Source organism: Pan paniscus, chromosome 23 (assembly GCF_029289425.2).
Source record: "Pan paniscus chromosome 23, NHGRI_mPanPan1-v2.0_pri, whole genome shotgun sequence".
NCBI classification, from domain to species: Eukaryota; Metazoa; Chordata; class Mammalia; order Primates; family Hominidae; genus Pan; species Pan paniscus.
This window is the reverse complement of record NC_085927.1, coordinates 36,603,646-36,623,518: the sequence shown is the minus strand read 5'-3', so window position 1 is coordinate 36,623,518 and position 19,873 is coordinate 36,603,646. Positions and strand designations below refer to the sequence as shown.

Sequence of the window (19,873 nt, the reverse complement as noted above, 5' to 3'; positions counted from 1 at the left end):
CCCCATGTTGGCAGCCAGCAGGGACCCTTTTGGGGGCCCATCCCTGGCTGGGGTTGTTGAGAAAGGAGTCGGGGTAGGGTTGGAAGGTGAAGCTGCTGTGGCCAGGGTTTCTGCTGTGTGTGCTCGTCTCACAAAGGAAAGTGCTGCTGTCTGCAGTGATCCAGGCGAGGTCAGGGCCCCAGTCCCCCACTCCCTGCCCAGGCCTGCTGAGCCAGCTTCCCCTTTGTGCCACAGACTATAGGGCCTGAAGTCTGCCAGACTATAAAATGGGGGGTCGGACTCTAGTCACCCATAGCACCTGCCCGCCTGCCTGTCCTCCAGCAGGAAGTAGCAAGTCCCCAGGTAAGAGGGAACCCACAGCCCAGCTGAGAGCTGAAGGGGAGGGGAAGAGAAAAGGGAGACAGAGAGAGGGAGGCAGAGATAGCAGTGCCATGAGAGTCAGAGAGCAGGGCCACGGAGATAAAGACGGAAGTGGAGAGAGGAAGAAAGGGAGGGAGAAGGAGAGGGGAGAGAGTGAGAAAAGACAGAAATACACAGAGAGCGAAGTAAAGATAATTAAAAAGAACAGATAGAGAGATAAGCAAAGATACAATGAGGGCGAGATAGTGGGGGAGAGAGGAACAGAGAGGGAGAGAAACAGACAGGCAGATAGGCAGAAAGAGGGAGAGAAGTAAGAAACAGATAGAGAGTCAAAGACAGGGAGGAGAGGAGGAACAGAGGGAGAGGGTGAAGCAGGGAGAGAGAGAGAATGAGAATATCTCCAGGAAGGCATGAGTCCAGCTGCCAGCCCTGGGGGAGTGTTTAAAGCCACAGATGTGGCCCAGATGTCTGGCCTCACCCCTGGTGAACAGGGGGCACCCCAGAATATGCACAGCCTTCCTGGAGGAAGCTGGGGGAGGGATGTGCTTATCCCAACTAGCTCCGCCTTACACAATGTGTTCGGGAATCAGCTTGACCAGAGGGTCTTAATCTGTGCTAGCAGGGGGTCCTCAAATCCCTTAACATTGTCACCAAAGTTAAAGGGAGCGTTATTTTTGTCCGGGGACAAAGTTGAGGTATTCATCAAACATTCAAAGGAGTCCATGACCCCAAAGCAACAAGGAACCACTGGAATTGACCAAAGCCCTCTCCACCCAAAGCCTACCCAGCCCCAGTCCTCATTTTCAGAACCCTCCACATGCAGTAAATACATCCTCTTGGGTCCTCCCGTATGCCCCAGTCCCCGGCCTGTATTTGCACCCATACACCAACCCCTCCGAGGAAGCGGACGGGGAAAGGAGCTGGGAGCATGCATTCATTCATTCTCTGAACAAATGTTAATTGGGCATCTCCTATGTGCCAGGTGCAGAGCAAGTGTTAGGGATGGACGGTGAATAAATCAGATTAAGCAAACGGCAGAATACTTTAAAAGCCCACTTGCTGGCTCCATTTCCTTGAGTTGAAATCAGAGCCCTACCACTTAGTAGCTGTTTGGGCCTGAGCTGGGCCCCTTCCTTCTCCAGCCCCCTGCTGCTCAGAGGGGATCACGATAGCAGCTACTCCATCGGGTTAGGGTCATGGTCAGATGGGTTAATTAATGTATGTCACAGTGCCTGGCACACCTTAAGTACTCCCAAATGGGACTTCTTGTTATTAGTCTAGGGAGGCAAATTGGAGTTGCACAAGCAAATCAGCGTGATAAGCAGTGTGGAAAATTGCGGGGGGCTAAGGAAGGACCTAGCGGGGTAATGGAGGGTGGAACAGCTGGTGGAGGGAACCACATGGTCAAAAGCCTGGAGGAAGGATATATGTGGGATGAGCGGCCCCCAGACGGGAAGGTCTTGGCTGGGGAGTAGGGATGAAAGAAAAACTTCCAGGCTTAACCGTTTCAGAAGGAGATAGAGAGGAAACGAGCTCCAAGGAGGCTGAAAGCACAGGACGTGGGGCTATGAGGGCAGGAGGCAGTTTGGGGGTGTCATCCCTGAAGGCCAGGGTTTCTTTACAGACTTTTGCAGGCGGGAACCATGTCTCAGGCTGCAAAGGCCTCGGCCTCGGCCACAGTGGCGGTGAACCCAGGGCCTGACACCAAGGGGAAGGGGGCCCCACCTGCAGGAACATCCCCTAGTCCCGGCACTACCCTGGCCCCAACAACCGTGCCTATTACCACCGCCAAGGTGGGGGAACTGCCTCCTGGGAACTACAGGGTAAGGACCTGGGGGTGCAGTGGCGGGGTGCCATGCCTTCCCTCCTCCTCCTTCTCCTCCTCCTCTTCCTCTTTCACCTCTTACTCCTCCGCACCTCTTTCTCCTCCTTGTTCTTGGCTTATTTTCTCTCCTTTCTATTTACTCTCCCTTTTCTTCTTCTCCACCTCCCCAGACTCTTATCCTCTGTCCCTATTCTCTTTTTCCCTCACCTTGGCCTCCTCCTCCCTCCTCCTTCTGGGACACAAGTGTGGCCCAGCCAATCTGGGAGCCCATAAAATAGCCAGGGGTTCTCACACACTTGGAGAAAGTGGGGCTGGGCGCAGTGGCTCATGCCTGTAATCCCAGCACTTTGGGAGGCCGAGGCAGGTGGATCACCTGAGGTCAGGAGTTCGAGACCAGCCTGGCCAACATGGTGAAACCCTGTCTCTACTAAAAATACAAAAATTAGCCAGGCGTAGTGGTGGGCGCCTGTAATCCCAGCTACTTGGGAGGCTGAGGCAGGAGAATCACTTGAACCCAGGAGGCGGAGGTTGCAGTGAGCTGAGATCATGCCACTGCACTCCAGCCTGGGCAACAGAGTGAGACTCCATCAAAAAAAAAAAAAAGAAAAGAAAGAAAAAGGGGACCTATAGTTGAGTTGTGCAATAACAACAACCAAACCATACCACTTCACAGCTGAAGGGACACCTGGCAATCAGGCTACACCTGCACACGCACATGCTTAGAGTTTATCGAAAGCAAAAAAAAAAAAGAAGAAAAGGAAGTGGGCTGGCTTAGCAGCAGGGAACCAGCTGTCCTTGGAGGCTCACTGGGGCAGCAGGATGGCCTCAGACCCTCAAAACTGCTCGAGGTGGTCTGGGCTGAAAGGCATCCTGTGGAGCAAGGTGTCCAGTCCCCTGGGATTTGGTTTGGTGTGGTTTCAACCTCAGGTCACAGAAGTAGGCCGTTTTGCAACCCCTAGTTCATGACACGCTCTCATGTGGTCAGTGCGTGGCAGGCTTTTATTTATGTTCCTATTTAATCATTAGTTTTATTTAATTTCTAATAATGCAATATGCGCCTACAAACCCACCACCCATATAAAAGCCAGGACTTGGTTAAAAACTTTCTACCTAACTCTAAGGTGTCTCCCTTGAGTCCATCATTTTCCTCCCCAACTCCAGGAAATACTGTCCTATCCTCAACCTGTGTCTGTAATCTGCTTGCTTGCTTTTGTATACAATTTTATGCATTATTCCTTTAAAAATGTATACACACATACACATGTATATTTATTTACTTGTTTTATTTATTCATTTATTTTGAGACCAAATTATGAGACAGGGTTTTGCCATATTATCCAGGCTGGTCTCGAACTCCTAGCCTCCGCCTCCCCAAGTGCTGGAATTATAGGTGTGAGCCACCGCAACTGGCCGATTTACTTGTTTTTAACTTATTGAAATATGCAATGTGATTATTCTGGGCTTTTCTTTGTACTTTTCACTTACTATGAGATCCCTAATATCCATCCATATTGTTGCGCATGACTGCCGGCCATTCATTCTGGCTGCTGCCTGATATTTCAGAGCATGACCATCTCTTTCCTGCTAAGCACGATTTCAGTGGTTGCTAGCTTTGCTCTCGTGAACAGCATGGCTTGGACGTTCTTATCCCTGTCTCCTGGTATTGGGGAACCTGCCCCGATATTCACATAGATTCTTTTCTATTTTTCCTAAGCATCGGCCAGCTTGAGAAATAAAGGGACAGAGTACAAAAGAGTAAAATTGTAAAGCTGGGCGTCCGGGGGAGACATCACATGTCGGTAGGTTCCGTGATGCCCCACAAGCTGCAAAAACCAGCAAGTTTTTATTAGGGAGTTTCAAAAGGGGAGGGAGTGTGAGAATAGGTGTGGGTCACAGACATCAAGTACTTTACAAGGTAATAGAATATCACAGGGCAAGTGGAGGCAGGGAGAGATCACAGGATCACAGGACCGGGGCAAAATTAAAATTGCTAATGAAGTTTTGGGCACCATTGTCATTGATAACATCTTATCAGGAGACAGGGTTTTGAGATCAACCGGTCTGACCAAAATTTATTAGGCGGGAATTTCCTCTTCCTAATAAGCCTGGGAGAGCTATGGGAGACTGGAGTCTATCTCACCTCTGCAGTCTCGACCATAAGAGACGACCACGCCCAGGGGGGCCAGTTTAGAGACCTACCCCCAGGTGCGCATTCTCTTTCTCAGGGATGTTCCATGCTGAGAAAAAGAATTCAGCGATATTTCTCCCATTTGCTTTTGAAAGAAGAGAAATATGGCTCTGTTCTGCCTGGCTCGCCGGCGGTCAGAGTTTAAGGTTATCTCTCTTATTCCCTGAACAATTGCTGTTATCCTGTTCTTTTTTAAGGTGCCCACATTTCATATTGCTCAAACACACATCCTGTACAATTTGTGCAGTTAATGCAATTATCACACGGTCCTGAGGCGACATACATCCTCCTCAGCTGACAGGATTAAGAGATTAAAGTAAAGACAGGCATAGGAAAGCACAAGGGTATTGATTGGGGAAGTGATAAGTGTCCATGAAATCTTTACAATTTATGTTTACAGATTGCAGTAAAGACAGGCATAAGAAATTACAAAAGTATTAATTTGGGGAACTAATAAATGTCCATGAAATCTTCACAATCCACGTTCTTCTGCCATGGCTTCAGCCAGTCCCTCCGTTTGGGGTCCCTGACTTCCCGCAACATCCCGGGGCACACATACAGGAGTTTCTCTTGGGCAACCAAGGGTAGAAGTGGAAGTGCTGGGTCATGGTTATATGAACCTCCTCCTCTTACAGCTGGGGAAACTGAGGCTCAAAGAAGGCAGAAAATTGTGCCTTGGTCCATGTGAATGGCAACATTGTCCCAACTTGGAAAAGCAAGTGGACAAGGAACCAAACATGAGGCTTAGTGAGGAGAGAAGATTAGCTCAAGTTTTCCCCTATGTTATGGAGGGTTGGATTTGCAAGTGTCTCCTGAGCATCAGCTCTGTGGCAGGTACTGGGGCTGGGGCTGGAGATACGGAAATTGATCAACCTCAGGCCCTGCCCTGGAGGAGTCCTTGGTCTTTGGAGGGGCTGGGTAATGGGAGAGAGGGAGTGCAGAGAGAGAGGGAGACCCCAAAGCAAAACAGCAGTGACTGTGTGGTGGGTTAGTTGTGCTGCTAATGGGGAGAGGACAGTGGGGGATGCTCAACCAAGGCCGATGGAGGAAGGGGCAATCAGAGAAGGCTTCCTGGAGAAGGTGGCACCTGAGCCTAAAACAGAATAACGAGCTGGAGTACGTATTAGGGAACTTCAGTTAGGCAGTGGGAGCTCCAAGCTGGATATGTGTGGTGGAGAAGGCATTCCAGGCAGGAGGAATAGCACAAAGAAAGGCCTGAAAGGGAGGTTCATAAGTTCCTAATGATGGCGCAGATCTTAGCTTCAGAATTAGGGCATGAGGCCAGGTGCAATGGCTCATGCCTGTAATCCCAACACTTTGGGAAGCCAAGGCAGGCCAATCACTTGAGCTCAGGAATTCGAGACCAGCCTGAGCAACGTGGCAAAATCCTGTCTCTACAAAAAATAGCCAGGCATGGTGGTGGGTGCCTGTAATCTCAACTACTCGGAGGCTGAGGTGGGAGGATCGCTTGAGCCTGGGAGGCGGAGGTTGCAGTGAGCCATGATGGCGCCACTGAACTTCAGCTGGGGCGACAGAGTGAGACTCAGAAAAACAAACAAACAAACAAACAAAAAACAAAAATCAGTAAAGAATTGGGGGATGGGAGGACGGGATCATTTCACAAACTGTGGCTCATCACACTTTTATGTGACTCCTGCACTGCTGGCTTTTATTTACGTAGATACTTAATGAATTTTTGACTCCCCCCTCACTCTGCCCTCGGCATGGGGGCTTCTCTCCTGCAGCTGGTGGTCTTCGAACTGGAAAACTTCCAGGGCCGTCGAGCAGAATTCTCGGGGGAGTGCTCGAACCTGGCAGACCGTGGCTTCGACCGTGTGCGCAGCATCATTGTCTCCGCGGGACCGTGAGTACTGGGCGGAGGAGGGGCACACTCTCTGCCACAGTAAAATGACCAGACAACAGTAGCTGCCATTTCTCCAGCATCTGCTCTGTGCCTGCGGCCGTTCGTACTCCTGGCACATACATTATTTCCAATCCTCATTATCAAACTGAAGAGGGAGGAATTGTTCTCAATCTCATTTTACAGATGAGGAAACTGAGGCTCGGAGAGGTGATCCAATTAGCATAAGATCACATTGGCAGTAAGCCATGGTTCTGGGCTCTGGAGAAATGCTGCTTCTACTATAGCAAAAACTCTAGCCCATTACCGAGGGCTGAGAGAGGTCAAAGAGTGAAGTGTCCACTCGCTGTCCCCTCTCCTGGGCGTCCAGCTGCCTGGGAGTAATGATAAGCATCTGTGGCACACCCACCAGGTGCCAGGCACTGACTCGGGACCACACCTAGATGATTCACAGTGCTGTAGGAGGCAGAGGCTATTCTTATGCCCACTTGACAGATGGAAAGACTGAGGCTCAGAGGGGGTGAGTCTCTTACCCAAGGTCACCTATTGGTAAGTGGCACAGCCAGGATTCAACTCAGGTTGAGTTCATTCCTAAAGCTCTTAATCACCATGCTTCACTGCCTGTTCCTGTCTCTGTGGGTGTCTCTGGGCCTTAGTGACTCCCATATAAAACAGGGATAGTCATCCTTGGGCAGAGTGGTTGCCCTATGTCCAGCCTGTGTGTGCTGAGGTCAGGGTGGAGGGGCAGCCCCAGGACAAGATCCACGCAGCTCGTTTGCTCTTGTCTCCCCTACTTTGAAAGCCTGCAAGGGTTCCAGTCATCCTGCATTCTGAGCCCATTCCGAGATGAGCTTTGAGGTCAGACAAGCCTGGGTTTGAGTCCTGACTTCCCCTGTTTGCCTTGTTCAGTGTGCAAGCCTCAGTTTCCCCATCTTTGAAATGGGGAGAAGGATGGCCCTCACCACTCCTCACAGGATTATGCTGAGGTCTGAGGGAGATCATACAGCATGGGCCTGTTACCTTGTGGGCACCCAAACATGGCAAGTGACTCTGATGGTCACGTACCCACCTCCCTGCCCGGTGAATTTAGCCAACTTATCCTGGAGGCTACCCGGGACCATTTCTACCTCCTGCACCCTCAGTGTGGTCAACGCAGCCTCAGCTCCACCCTCAGCCCCAAAACCCAGCTGGAAGCAGAAGCTACCGGATGTGGCCAGCATGGGTTTTCAGGCTTTTTTTGGTACCAGTGACTCAAACCCAGAGTATTTCTCCTCAAACAAAGATGCAGCTGGTGTCTGACGTGTGCCTTGGAGCCGTGCCTGATGGGCATGGAAACGGGCCTGTGGTCCGGGGGCCTGGGTCTGTGTGGGCGCTGGCAGGGCCATGGGAAAAAAAGAATGAAGAGGGTGAGGTAGGCATGGGGAATGTGAGGAGGCCTGCCTGCCTGAAACCCAGGAGACTGCAGCCCAACACCCAACACCATCATGTGACCTTAGGCTGGGGACTTAACCCCTCTTAGCCTCAGTTTCCATATCTTATAAATTAAAATTCCTGCCCTACCCTCTCTCCCTGCTTGTGGGTTGAAATGAGCCATGGGAGATAAGAAAAGGCATAGATATAAACATTTAAAATTTAGATCCTCACTGGTCCTGCTGAAGAAGATAGGGGAGATTTTAGGGGGACCTTGGGCATGGTGGCAAGACCACATCAGTGTCTGTTTTTCCAGAAGCCTAGACCTCCAGTTTCCTTCTCCCTTTAATCAGGAACAGTATTAATTTGGAGGCTTACTCTGTGCTGTATGTGTTCCATGCATTCCCTCTTTTAGGCCCTCATAATCTCCCAACGAGGTAGATGCAACAAAGTAGATGTATCATTTCTTCTCTGTTACCAAAGCTTAGCAGGTGTAAGTGCTGCCCAAATGCATGCAGCAAATGGCAAAGCTTGGATTAGAATTCAGGTCTGTCTGTTTCCAGGGTCTGTCCTCTTAACTCCTACATGAAACCACCTTCCAAGGCTCCCTTCTTATTCACCCATGCGTCTATCCACCCATTTATTCATCATCCATCTACTTACCCATGCATCTACCCATTCGTCTATTGATCTATCCGTACATACATCCATTCTCCATTTATACACACGTACCCACCATGTGTTCTCCATCACCCACCCATCCATCTACCCATCTAGCTATCCATCAATTCAACCATCCCTTCATCCATCCCTTTATCCATGCATCCATTCATCTGTCCATCTACCCATCCACCTATCCATCTATTCAACCATCCTTTCATCCACCCATCCATCCACCCATTCATCTGTCCATCCATCCACCCATTCATCTGTCCATCCATCCATCTATTCTCCCATTTATTTCTCTTCTACTCCAGACCAGACAGAGCTGAGGCAAATGCAACTCTATTCTGGGAAGACAAACATATCTTTAATTTACTCCAATGTGGTTAACTCATCTCTCAGACAAAGACCTGAGGCTCCTGTGATGCACTCTGTTTCAGCCCATGGTGATAGCCCATCATCCTTATCTCCTTCTGGGGAGAGCAGGGTCCCAGCAGCCCCCTGGGAGAAGATGCTAGTGTCAGTGTCCCCTCATCTGTCTCTTTTTTCCTAAGAACTCTTGAACACACGGGGAGCAAAGGTCAAGGAGTTTCTTAGTCTCAGCTTTCTCATCTATGGAATGGGGATTGTCTTATCTACCCCACCTGCACTGCCACAATCCCTGGTCCCTGTAACACAAGCTCACTTCTTATCCTTAATCAATCTTCACTGGGAAAGCCAGGAAAATCTTCCATCTAATTTCAAACTTCTAATTAGTCCATGTAAGGAACCTAGCATCTTCATAAGCGCTATCACATTATATTACCATAGGTATCTGGGAGTAGATATTACCATCATTCCCTTCCCATTGCCTCATACTAGTTACTGAGTATCTCCCGAATACCAGGCCAGTATTTACCCAGCAAGGATGCAAACATCTGTATCAATTTTTCCCTTACCCCTGTACCTCCGAGACTGTCGTTCATTTAATATATTTCATTTAAAATGATCCTGCTAACCACAAATAAACACATTTTAAAAGAACCCTCACACCACTTTTTACAAATGGAAGGCTAGTATTATTTCCTATAAGTAAAAGGTATCCATACAAAATTAACAATAAACACAAAAGTGGTATTATTATGTTGCTATTACACCATTGTCTGCTGGAGGTTCTGGGCTAGTGGTCTTTTCTCTCTTTGTTACAAAAGAGAAAAAGGAGAGATTAGTAAGTGTTAAAGGCACATTAACATCAAACAGAGCCTTTCTCCTAGCTGGCGTCAAGTTTCAAATGTCTATGTGTTCCTTGGCTCCAAGTCCTGATAGTACTTGAAGCATGTATGAACCCTACATCTAGAGAAACAGTGTGCTCAGATAATCACACACATTTATCTCACTTAATCCTTCACCAACTCCAAGGAAACAGGCATATGAGTGTAGATGAGAAACAAAGGCTCAGAGAGGTAAAGTCACTTGCCCATAGTCACACAGCCTGTAAGTGTCAGAGCCTAAAATCAAACCCAGACATGTTCAGCCCCCTTTGGACTTTCCTACTGGCCTCAGGGCTGCCTTGCCAGGGGAGAGAGAAAGGCAAGTAGGGAGTGGGGGCTTCTACTAACCATATGTCTCCTGTCTGCCTCATGGTCCTTCTTGTATCCAGCTGGGTCGCCTTTGAGCAGTCCAACTTCCGCGGGGAGATGTTCATCCTGGAGAAGGGCGAGTACCCTCGCTGGAACACATGGTCGAGCAGCTACCGCAGTGATCGGCTCATGTCCTTCCGGCCCATCAAAATGGTGAGTGGCTCTCCGGCTGGGGCTGGAGAATCAGCCAGGCGGGGCAGGGCAGGTGTAAGTCTGAGATCTGACAAGGGCAAGAAGGAGATGATGGTGGGTAGGGAGGCGTGGCAGCCTCCGAGTTGTCAAAGGACCGTGGATTCTTGAGCTCATCAATTCATCAGTGTCCTTAACACACTCACTACATACCCAGCTAGGAACCCTGGGCAAATGATAAGCACAAAAGCTTCCAAGTTAGAGCTAAAAACTTCAGCATCTTCCTTGATTCTCTTGATATCCCTGGCTGCACATTTAGACCTTACTGGGAGCTTTTTTTTTTTTTTTTTTTCCAAAGATGGGGTTTTGCTGTGTCCCCCAGGCTGGAGTACAGTAGTGTGATCATAGCTCACTGCAGCCTTGAACTCCTGGCCTCAAGTGATCCTCCCACCTGGGCCTCCTAAAGTGCTAGGATTACAGCCGTGAGCCACCATGCCAGGCCTAGGAAAGCTTTTCAAATTTCAGTGCCCATTCGAAACACCAAACATGCTGGTTGCAGATCATGCAATGGCTAAGAAGAGGGATGTTGTAGCCGGGCATGGTGGCCCACGCCTGTAATCCCAGCACTTTGGGAGGCCGAGGTGGGTGGTTACCCAAGGTCAGGAGTTCAAGACCAGCCTGATCAACATGACGAAACACTGTCTTTACTAAAAATACAAAAATTAGCCAGGCGTGGTGGCACATGCCTGTAATCCCAGCTACTAGCAAGGCTGAGGCAGGAGAATTACTTGAACCCCGGAGCCAGAGGTTGCAGTGAGCCGAGATCACGCCATTGCACTCCAGCCGGGGTGACAGTGCCAGACTCCATCTCAAAAAAAAAAAAAAAAAAAGGAGAGGGATACTGTAGAAATGCAGCTTGAACCTCTTAATAATAAGACAATATACTGAATTAGTTTCTTATAATATTTAACTAAGTCAACTTCCAGAAGATTCAAGGTCAAAATGGTGGTGATATCTCCAAGTGATTCACAGTTTTTTCCAGAATTAAGTTGATGATGAGTCATGAACCAGCTACATCTTACTCACCAATGTTAGTTGCTGATGGTAACCGACTTTTGTCTTCCATGATGGGAACATTTATAAGAATTTTCATGAATGTGCATTTGAGGCTATCAAGTGGCAACCACCAGCTGTTTTGACATCACCAAATTTATCTTAATGGATTATTCAAACAGATCATTCCCAACGCTTTTCGCAGAATGTAAGACTGAATTATTTGCCTTCATGATGCACTCTCTGTAAGAATTCACAGATGTCTCTCTCAGTCATTGAATGGTTCTTATATGCCAACCTATGTTAAGGGGTTTGTTTGGAAGAGTGATCAACCAGGGCATTTCCAGTAGCTTCTAGAAGCTTGCTATTCAACATAATAGGCACTAGCCATATGTGGCCATCGGACACTTGAATTTTGGCTAAATGGAGATGTGTCATAAGTGTAAAATACATATTAGGTTTTGAATACATAGTAAAAAAAATTTTAAAGAATGTCAACAATGCATTGATATCATTATATTGGTTACATATTGAAATTATAATATTTTAGGTATATTTGTTTAAATAAAATATGTTATTAGAAATGTTTAGAAATCTCAAAGCCTAGACCCCACCCCAGACCAATTAATTCTGAATCTCTAGGGCTGGAACTCCGGCACTGCTATCTTTTCTATGCCCTCTAAGTAGTCCGTCTGTGCAGCCAGGGCTGAGATCCAACCGTCTAATTCAGGGGTGCCCAATATTTTGGCTTCCCTGGCCCACACTGGAAGAATTGTCTTGGGCTACACATAAAATACACTATCACTAACGATAGCGGATGAGCTTTAAAACAATTGCAAAAAAAATCTCATAATGTTTTAAGAAAGTTCACAAATTTGTGTTGGGCCACATTCAAAGCCATCCTGAGCCACATGTGGCCTGCAGGCCGCAGGTTAAATAAGCTTGGTCTAACCCTTCCTCTCTCTGCCCTGCCACAGTCTTGGTCCAGGCCACCATCATCTCTGACCTGGTCAGCTTCAGCTCTCTCCCTGCTGGGTTCTCTGACTCCTTTCCAGCCCCCTGTCATGGGAAGTTAGAGGGATCTTTTCAAAATAAAAAAAAAAATAAACCTGACCATCTTCTACTTGAACCCAGGCATTTTGGTTGGCCTGTTTCTATTTTCCTTTTTTTTTTTTTTTTTTTTTTTTTTTTTTTTTTTTGAGACACATCTAACTCTGTTGCCCAGGCTGGAGTGTAGTGGCACGTTCTGGCTCACTGCAACCTTCACCTCCCTGGGGCAAGCAATTCTCCTGCCTCAGCCTCCCAAGTAGCTGGGATTATAGGTGTGCACCACCACGCCCAGATAATTTTTGTATTTTTTGTAGAGACGGGGTTTCATCACGTTGGCCAGGACGGTCTCAAACTCCTGATCTCAAGTGATCTACCCGCCTGGGCCTCCCAAAGTGCTGGGATTACAGGCATGAGCCAGTGCGCCCAACCAGTTGGCCTGTTTCTGCCAGGCTCTGGTTCTAGGCTCTGAGTGCAAAACTGTGCATCAAACAGACTAGGTCCCTGTCTTCATGGGACTTAAGCTACCCAGGGAGGCAGCTATCAAAAAGCTAATCATAAAAATCCATCTACAATTGCAAACTGTGGTAGGTGTTACACAAAGGCCATGCAATCTAACTAGGAAAGCAGAAGCAGGAACGGGGGGCTCAGATATTGTTAGAGGTGGGAGTGGTCAGGGGGTCATCAGGGAAGCCAGCTCCCAGAGTTTGGAAACCAACTCAGCCATGTGAAGAGCAGATGGTAAAGCCTTCCAGGGAACAGTGTGTGCAAAACTCCTAGAGCAACGATGGACTGGTGGGACCAAGAAAATTAAAGGTGGCCAACAAAGCTGCAGCAGAGGGAGTGGAGGAAAGAGGGAGGCAAGATGGGAGGGGAGGTGGTGGTGGAGGCCAGTGTCTTGTAGGGTCTCATAGGTGGTGGCAAGTTCAGTCTTGACCCCTCTAGCAGTGGGGAGCCATTGACTAACAACCTTCCCAAGGCCCTCAAGACCGTAACAGTAATAAGTAATCATTGTTGTACTTTTACCACTGGCTGGTAATTGCACTAAGGGCATTTGTCTTGCCATGCTCCAAAGGGTCCCCTGTGCTTACATCCCTGCCTGGCACCTTGCACTTGCCTTCCTGCACCCTGGCCACACAGATATTGTCTTGCACATTCCCACCTCCCAGCTTTTGCCTATGCCTTCTCTGCCTCAGTGCCTTCCCTCAACCCTCCTTCCCTTCTCAGCTTTGTGCACTCCTCCTTAACCTCCAAGGTCCCTCTCTAGTGTCACTTCTTCCATGAAGCCTTCCCTGATCTGCTCTGCTTTTCTCTGGAAGAATTAACCAGTTCTTTCTTCATCTATAATCTTCTACTGGAGTCTTTCACAGAAGGATGCACTTACGTTCTGGGCTCCTCTTCCTCCTAGTGGTGGTGAATAACAGTAGATAATAACAGTAGATAATCACAGCATCCATTTTTAAGCACCAACTACGTACTGGGTATATTACCTGCCTTTTACATAATCCCTACAACTGTCCTATGCGACAGGCTATGATAACATGCATTTTAAAAGCAAGGAAACTGAGACTCAGAAGTAGAAAATGACTGGCCTAAGGCCACACAGCTGGGAGTTGCTGGGGCTGGGATTTGAACCAAGGTCTGTGGGTTTGAACCTAGACACTGAGGTTGGCATCACTCTGCTATTTCCTGTTCATCTCTTTGGCTCTTCAAACCCTTGGGCCTAAAACAGTGCATGATGACTTTTGAAAAGATGGATGATCCATGCCCTCAGAAATAACAGACGAACTTTAAAAACAAGATACAGGGTCATGAAAGCATTAAAAATAAGTGCAAGCCAGAACTGAATCATGTGCCCACATTCAAGGGTGGGCCTGGTTGTTTGTTTGTTTTTTGAGACAGAGTCTTGCTCTGTCACCCAGGCTGGAGTGCAGTGACACAATCTTGGCTCACTGCAACCTCTGCCTCCCAGGTTCAAGCAATTCTCCTGCCTCAGCCTCCCGAGTAGCTGGGACTACAGGTGCGTGCCACCACGCCCAGCTAATTATTATTATTATTATTATTTTGTATTTTTAGTAGAGATGGGGTTTCTCAATGTTAGTCAGGCTGGTCTCGAACTCTTGACCTTGTGATCCCACCCATCTCGGCCTCCTAAAGTGCTGGGATTACAGGCGTGAGCCACCGCGCCCGGCCAGGCCTGTTTTATAGTTGGACTCAACCGTGAGTTGAGTAGCCATGACAATCCCACGAAGCAATAGTAACCCCATTCTTTTTTGTTGTTGTTGTTTGAGACAGTCTTGCTCTGTCGCCCAGGCTGGAGTGCAGTGGTGTGATCTCGTCTCACTGCAACCTCCACCTCCCAGGTTCAAGTGACTCTCCTGCCTCAGCCTCCCGAGTGGCTGGGATTACAGGCACATGTGACTGCACCTGGCTAATTTTTGCATTTTTAGTAGAGATGGGGTTTCACCATGTTGGCCAGGCTGGTCTTGGACCCCTGACCTCAGGTGATCTACCTGTCTCGGCCTCCCAAAGTGCTGGGATTATAGATATGAGCCACCATGCCTGGCAATAACCCCATTCTACAGATGAACAAACTGAGGCTCTGAAGGAGGCAGAGTAAAATGTCCAAGATCACCAGTGCATAAATGTCAGAGGCAGGATTTGTTTTTTGTTGTTTGTTTTTTGAGACGGAGTCTCGCTCTGTTGCCCAGGTTGGTGTGCAGTGGCACGATCTCAGCTCACTGCAAGCTCTGCCTCCTGGGTTCACGCCATTCTCCTGCCTCAGCCTCCCAAGTAGCTGGGACTACAGGCGCCCACCACCACGCCCGGCTAATTTTTTTCATATTTTTAGTAGAGACGGGGTTTCATCGTGTTAGCCAGGATGGTCTTGATCTCCTGACCACATGATCTGCCCGCCTCGGCCTCCCAAAGTGCTGGGATTATAGGCGTGAGCCATCGCACCCGGCCTAGAGGCAGGATTTGAACCTAGATCTGTGTTCCACCAATGTTCCACGTTTCACCTGGTTTGTAAGAAGCATTTACAAAAGGGCAATTGGTTAAACTCCTGATGGCACAGGGACACTGCTTAGGAATGAAGTGTTTCTCTGAAAGGTTCTGCCCCTCCCTGGCTGTGTGATGTTGATCAATAAGCTTGACCTCTCTGAGCCTTTTTGTCCCTGATCATAATTTTAAAAATAATAAATACTTTTTTTTTTTTGAGACAGGGTCTTGCTCTGTCACCCAGGCTGGAGTGCAGTGGTGTAATCATATCTCACTGCAGCCTCAACTTCCTGGGCTCAAGCAATCCTCCTGCCTCAGCCTTCCAAGTAGCTGAGACTACAGGCATGCACCACCATGCCTGGCAAATTAAAAAAAAAAAAAATTATTTTTTTGAGAGATAGGATCTTGCTATGTTGCCCAGGCTGGTCTTGAACCCTTGGCCTCAAGCAATCCTCCCACCTGGGCCTCTCAAAGTGCTGGAATTACAGACATGAGCCATGGCACCCGGCCAATAAATGCATTTATTGAGCACTTGATGTATGCCAGGCATCGTGCTCAGTGCTCTATACGGATACACTCATTTCATCCTCACGAGGACCCTATGATGTGGGAGTTGTCATCCCATTTTCCTTATGTCTCCTTCCAGACTAGACAGCAGTGGTCCCCGGAGAGTCCCCCAGCAGCCTGAACAGGCTCATCTCTCTCGCTCCACACCCAGAAGGCCCCGCTAAGTTTCTTCTCTTTGTCCCATTTGTACTTCACACACCTGACCCGGCCTCTCTTTCCCCAGGATGCCCAGGAGCACAAAATCTCCCTGTTTGAAGGGGCCAACTTCAAGGGCAACACCATAGAGATCCAGGGGGACGACGCACCCAGTCTCTGGGTCTACGGCTTCAGTGACCGCGTGGGCAGCGTGAAGGTCTCCAGTGGAACGTAAGCATCCCTCCTGCCAGGTCCGCATCCCCTGCTTCAAGCACAGGCAGAATCAGAGGCTGCTCCCCTTACAGGTTATAACATCAGATTCCTAGAGAAGGCCGTGGCCCCTACCACAGTCTCCCAGCGCTGGTTCCTGGGATTCAGCCAACAGAGCTCTATTCCTCTGGGGAATAGAGTCACACTTTGAGGAATTCCAGGTCAGTGTAAACAAATCAGCTCTAAAAAGCTGTTAGATGGAGAAAATAGGAGCTGCTAAGTCTAGTTGGGGTTGAAGGAGTAATCAACTAAAAGGGCCGGCGCTGATGTGGATAGATGAGGCTGGATGCATCCAGGAACAGGGAATATTCAGGGAAATCAGGAGCTTCTGGGAGAATGAACAGAACGAGTTCTGAGCAGTGAATTTGCATCATAAGATGGCCCTGACCCTACTACTGACATGCTGAGGAACTCGAGTGAGCCTAAACACCTCTCTGCCTCTCAGCCTTGCCAGCTAGGCAATGGGCACACAAAATTCCCTGATCCAAGAGTGCCCTTCCTGCTCTGAATGCTCAGGATCTGAAGCTATCAAAACGGAGCCCCATGACCTTATGTCATGAGGATACATGGAAGGGCCAGATCAAAGGAGTCACTTTATCCATCCCCCTGCCTCCAAATGACCATGCCAGACACCCTTGATCTCCTCTAGGTAAACGTAAGGCTCTGTCTCTCCATTCCCAGACTTGTTCTGAGCTCCTGTAACACCATCATGGCTATGGCCTTTTTCTTGTTCCTTTCTGCCTCCCTGAAACCTATATCCCTGCCATTCAAGCCATCTGAAATATACTGAGCCTTGTCTGTGAGCCAGGCACTGTGCTAGGTACACTGGGGAAAGCAGCGATGAATACAGCCAAGTTCCTACCTTCAAGGAACTTACTTGGCCTAGCAGGGGAAACCCAGATATACCTGTGAGATGGTGTCCAACAATACTAGGTAAAGAATGGGCCAGCCAGGGCAACTGTGTTGTAGGAGGTCAGAGGAGGAGAGGTTTCTAGGATTTGGCTGTGTATGTTAGGGCAGAGGGCAGGTCAAAGGTTTATCTGCAGAGGATGGAACTTAAACCAGGCTTTACAATATAGGGAGGGGGTCTGGCAGAGGCCTGGAAAGACCCTCTCAGCAAAGACAATGAGAGAAGTTAGAAATTAATCACTGATGATAACTTCTATTGAGTGCTTACTATGTACCAAGGACTGTGCTAACCACTTTAAATGAATAACTATTAAATCTTCAAAACAAACCAAGGAGGTGGGTGCATTATCATCCCCACTGTACAGACAGTACATTGAGGTTCTGATACCTTATCCACCTAGATTCTCACAGCTAGTAAATCAATGGCAGAGGTAGGATTTGAACCCACGTATATTTGATACCAGAGTATGTGTTCCCAGCTGCTACGCACTGATGCACTTACCTACAAAGAAAACCAATTTTTTTTCTTTTTTTTGAGATGGAGTCTCGCTCTGTCCCCCAGGCTGGAGTACAGTGGTGCAATCTCAGCTCACTGCAAGCTCCGCCTCCTGGGTTCACGCCATTCTCCTGCCTCAGTCTCCCGAGTAGCTGGGACTACAGGTGCCCGCCACCACACCCGGCTAATTTGTTGGTATTTTTAGTAGAGACGGGGTTTCACTGCGTTAACCAGGATGGTCTCGATCTCCTGACCTTGTGATCTGCCCGCCTCAGCCTCCCTAAGTGCTGGGATTACAGGCTTGAGCCACCGCGCCCAGCCAAGAAAACCAATTTTTTGAAATAACACTTCCTGTCTTTCATTTGCTTCATTGTTAACCAGTCCCTAAGTCCTATTCTTGCTTCCTTGGATTTGTTCTCTGAGCCCTGCATCATCACGTTTAATGGGATGTGTATTCATATTCCTACCATGCACAGGCAACATGCTTAGCAAACACTTGAGGTGCATTCTCCATTTGGTCCCCCCCAGCACTCTTAATAAAATCAGGCACCGTGACCATGCTCACTTCCTAGAAAAGGAAACCGAGGCCTATCAGAGAGGCAAAGTCCTTGCCCCAGGGCACAGAGCAGGAAGGGATATAGCCAGGACAGAAGTGAGAGAGCAGCCGACTGCAGGGATCAATGAAGGACAGGCTGGTCTGGCAGGGGTCTGGGTGCCAGGCAACGAGGCAGGCTGTCTCCACTCTGTCCTTCTCACTTTCCTCTCAGATGGGTTGGCTATCAGTATCCTGGCTACCGCGGGTACCAGTACCTCCTAGAGCCTGGCGACTTCCGGCACTGGAATGAGTGGGGAGCCTTCCAGCCACAGATGCAGTCCGTGCGTCGCCTGCGTGACAAGCAGTGGCACCTCGAGGGGTCCTTCCCTGTCCTGGCCACAGAGCCCCCCAAGTGAGTCCACACCTCACTCTGCTACCTTGCCCCAACCCTTCTTCATGTTCAATTATTTCCCCCATTTTTCCCAGGCAAATAAAATTCCCTAAAGCCAAAATTTCTCCTGGATCTGTAAACAGATGTGTGCCTTGAGGTCCCCCATAGTTACTGGGATGTGACTTCCTCGCTCTTAATAATTACAACGATAATAAAAGCAGCTAACACTGAAAAGTTCTTTCTGCCTGTTATGTGAGTCTACCAAATGTGTAGGCAGAAATGAATAAGGCCAAGTTCCTGCTGTCAAGGAGCTTGCTCCACCTAGCAGGGGAAACCCAGATACACCTGTGAGATGCTGTCCAAGGATACTAGGTAAGAGATGGTCCAGCCAGGGCATTCGTGCAGCAGGTCAGAGGAGGCAGGTTGGTTTCTGGGTCCTGAATGGATGTGTTGGGGTGGAGGACAAGTACTTGGCCTTACTCATTATGAAGACTGCTCCAGGAGGTTGGTATGAGGAAATTGAGGTTCAGAGAGGGGAAGTGATTTTCCCAAGGTCACATAGTTAGCAAGTCAAGACTTGAATTCAGGCTGTCTGGCTCCAGAGCCTGTACTCCTCAAGACAAATCTATAAATTTTTTTCAAACTGTAACCAGTTGAGCATCCCCCTCAGGATTTTTTGTACTGTCTGCATGCCACCTGGTCTACTTTTGACATATTTTTATTTAAATAGACTTATTTTTTGTCCTTAAATGCACTGATCTGTAAATAAATCCTTATAATGCTCCAAGAAGTGGAAAATCAGCATCATATACATAGAAAGCAATCACACAGGCTGGGCGTGGTGGCTCACCCCTGTAATCCCAACACTTTGGGAGGGTGAGGTGGGTAGATCACTTGAAGTCAGGAGTTCGAGACCAGCCTGGCCAACATCGCGAAACCTCATCTCTACAAAAATTCCAAAAGTTAACCCAGCATGGTGGCGTGCGCCTGTAATCCCAGCTATTCGGGAGACTGAGGTGGCAGGATCACTTGAGGCTTTAGCCTGGGAATTTGAGGCTACAGTGAGTCGTGATCATGCCACTGGACTCCAGCCTGGGCAACAGAGTGAGATCCTGTCAAAGAAAGAAAGAGAGAGAGAGAGCGAGAAAGAGAAAGAGAGAAGGAAGGAAAGGAGAGAGAGAGAAAGGAAGGAAGGAAGCAGGCAATCGTATAAATAAATCAAATACAATTTAAAGAAGGCCAAGTATCAAATTTCCAGCAGATACCACTGCCTGCAACCTGTTCACTCTTCGACAAAATGGGAGATTAGCCAGTGTTGAAAAGTGTGAAAGAGGACCGGGTGCGGTGGCTCACGCCTGTAATCCCAGCACTTCGGGAGGCCGAGGCAGGCAGATCACTTGAGGTCAGGAGTTCGA

At 48.5% G+C, this 19,873-nt stretch overlaps 1 protein-coding gene across 2 annotated transcripts; it reads left to right on the top strand.

Moving 5' to 3' along the window:
• Nucleotides 1-122: 122 nt before the first annotated feature.
• CRYBB1 (crystallin beta B1) lies at nucleotides 123-18,695 on the top strand. Of its 2 annotated transcripts, XM_003820181.5 has the most exons (6): nucleotides 123-342; nucleotides 1,985-2,183; nucleotides 6,119-6,237; nucleotides 9,947-10,079; nucleotides 15,946-16,088; nucleotides 18,300-18,695. In XM_003820181.5, the coding sequence occupies exons 2-6, from the start codon at nucleotides 2,004-2,006 to the stop codon at nucleotides 18,481-18,483; spliced, it is 759 nt and encodes a 252-aa protein (XP_003820229.1). In that variant the 5' UTR covers nucleotides 123-342; nucleotides 1,985-2,003; the 3' UTR covers nucleotides 18,484-18,695. The 2 variants fall into 2 exon arrangements, with proteins under 2 accessions (XP_003820229.1, XP_008971828.1); XM_008973580.4 differs by lacking the exon at nucleotides 123-342 and having other exon boundaries at nucleotides 1,766-2,183; nucleotides 18,300-18,678.
• Nucleotides 18,696-19,873: the final 1,178 nt, after the last annotated feature.

Coding starts and splice junctions, on each gene's coding strand:
- CRYBB1 (XM_003820181.5), top strand. CDS start 2,004: ATGTCTCAGGCTGCAAAGGCCTCGGCCTCGGCCACAGTGGCGGTGAAC. Junction 10,080..15,945: donor CCTTCCGGCCCATCAAAATG/GTGAGTGGCTCT, acceptor CTCTTTCCCCAG/GATGCCCAGGAGCACAAAAT. Junction 16,089..18,299: donor GTGAAGGTCTCCAGTGGAAC/GTAAGCATCCCT, acceptor CTTTCCTCTCAG/ATGGGTTGGCTATCAGTATC.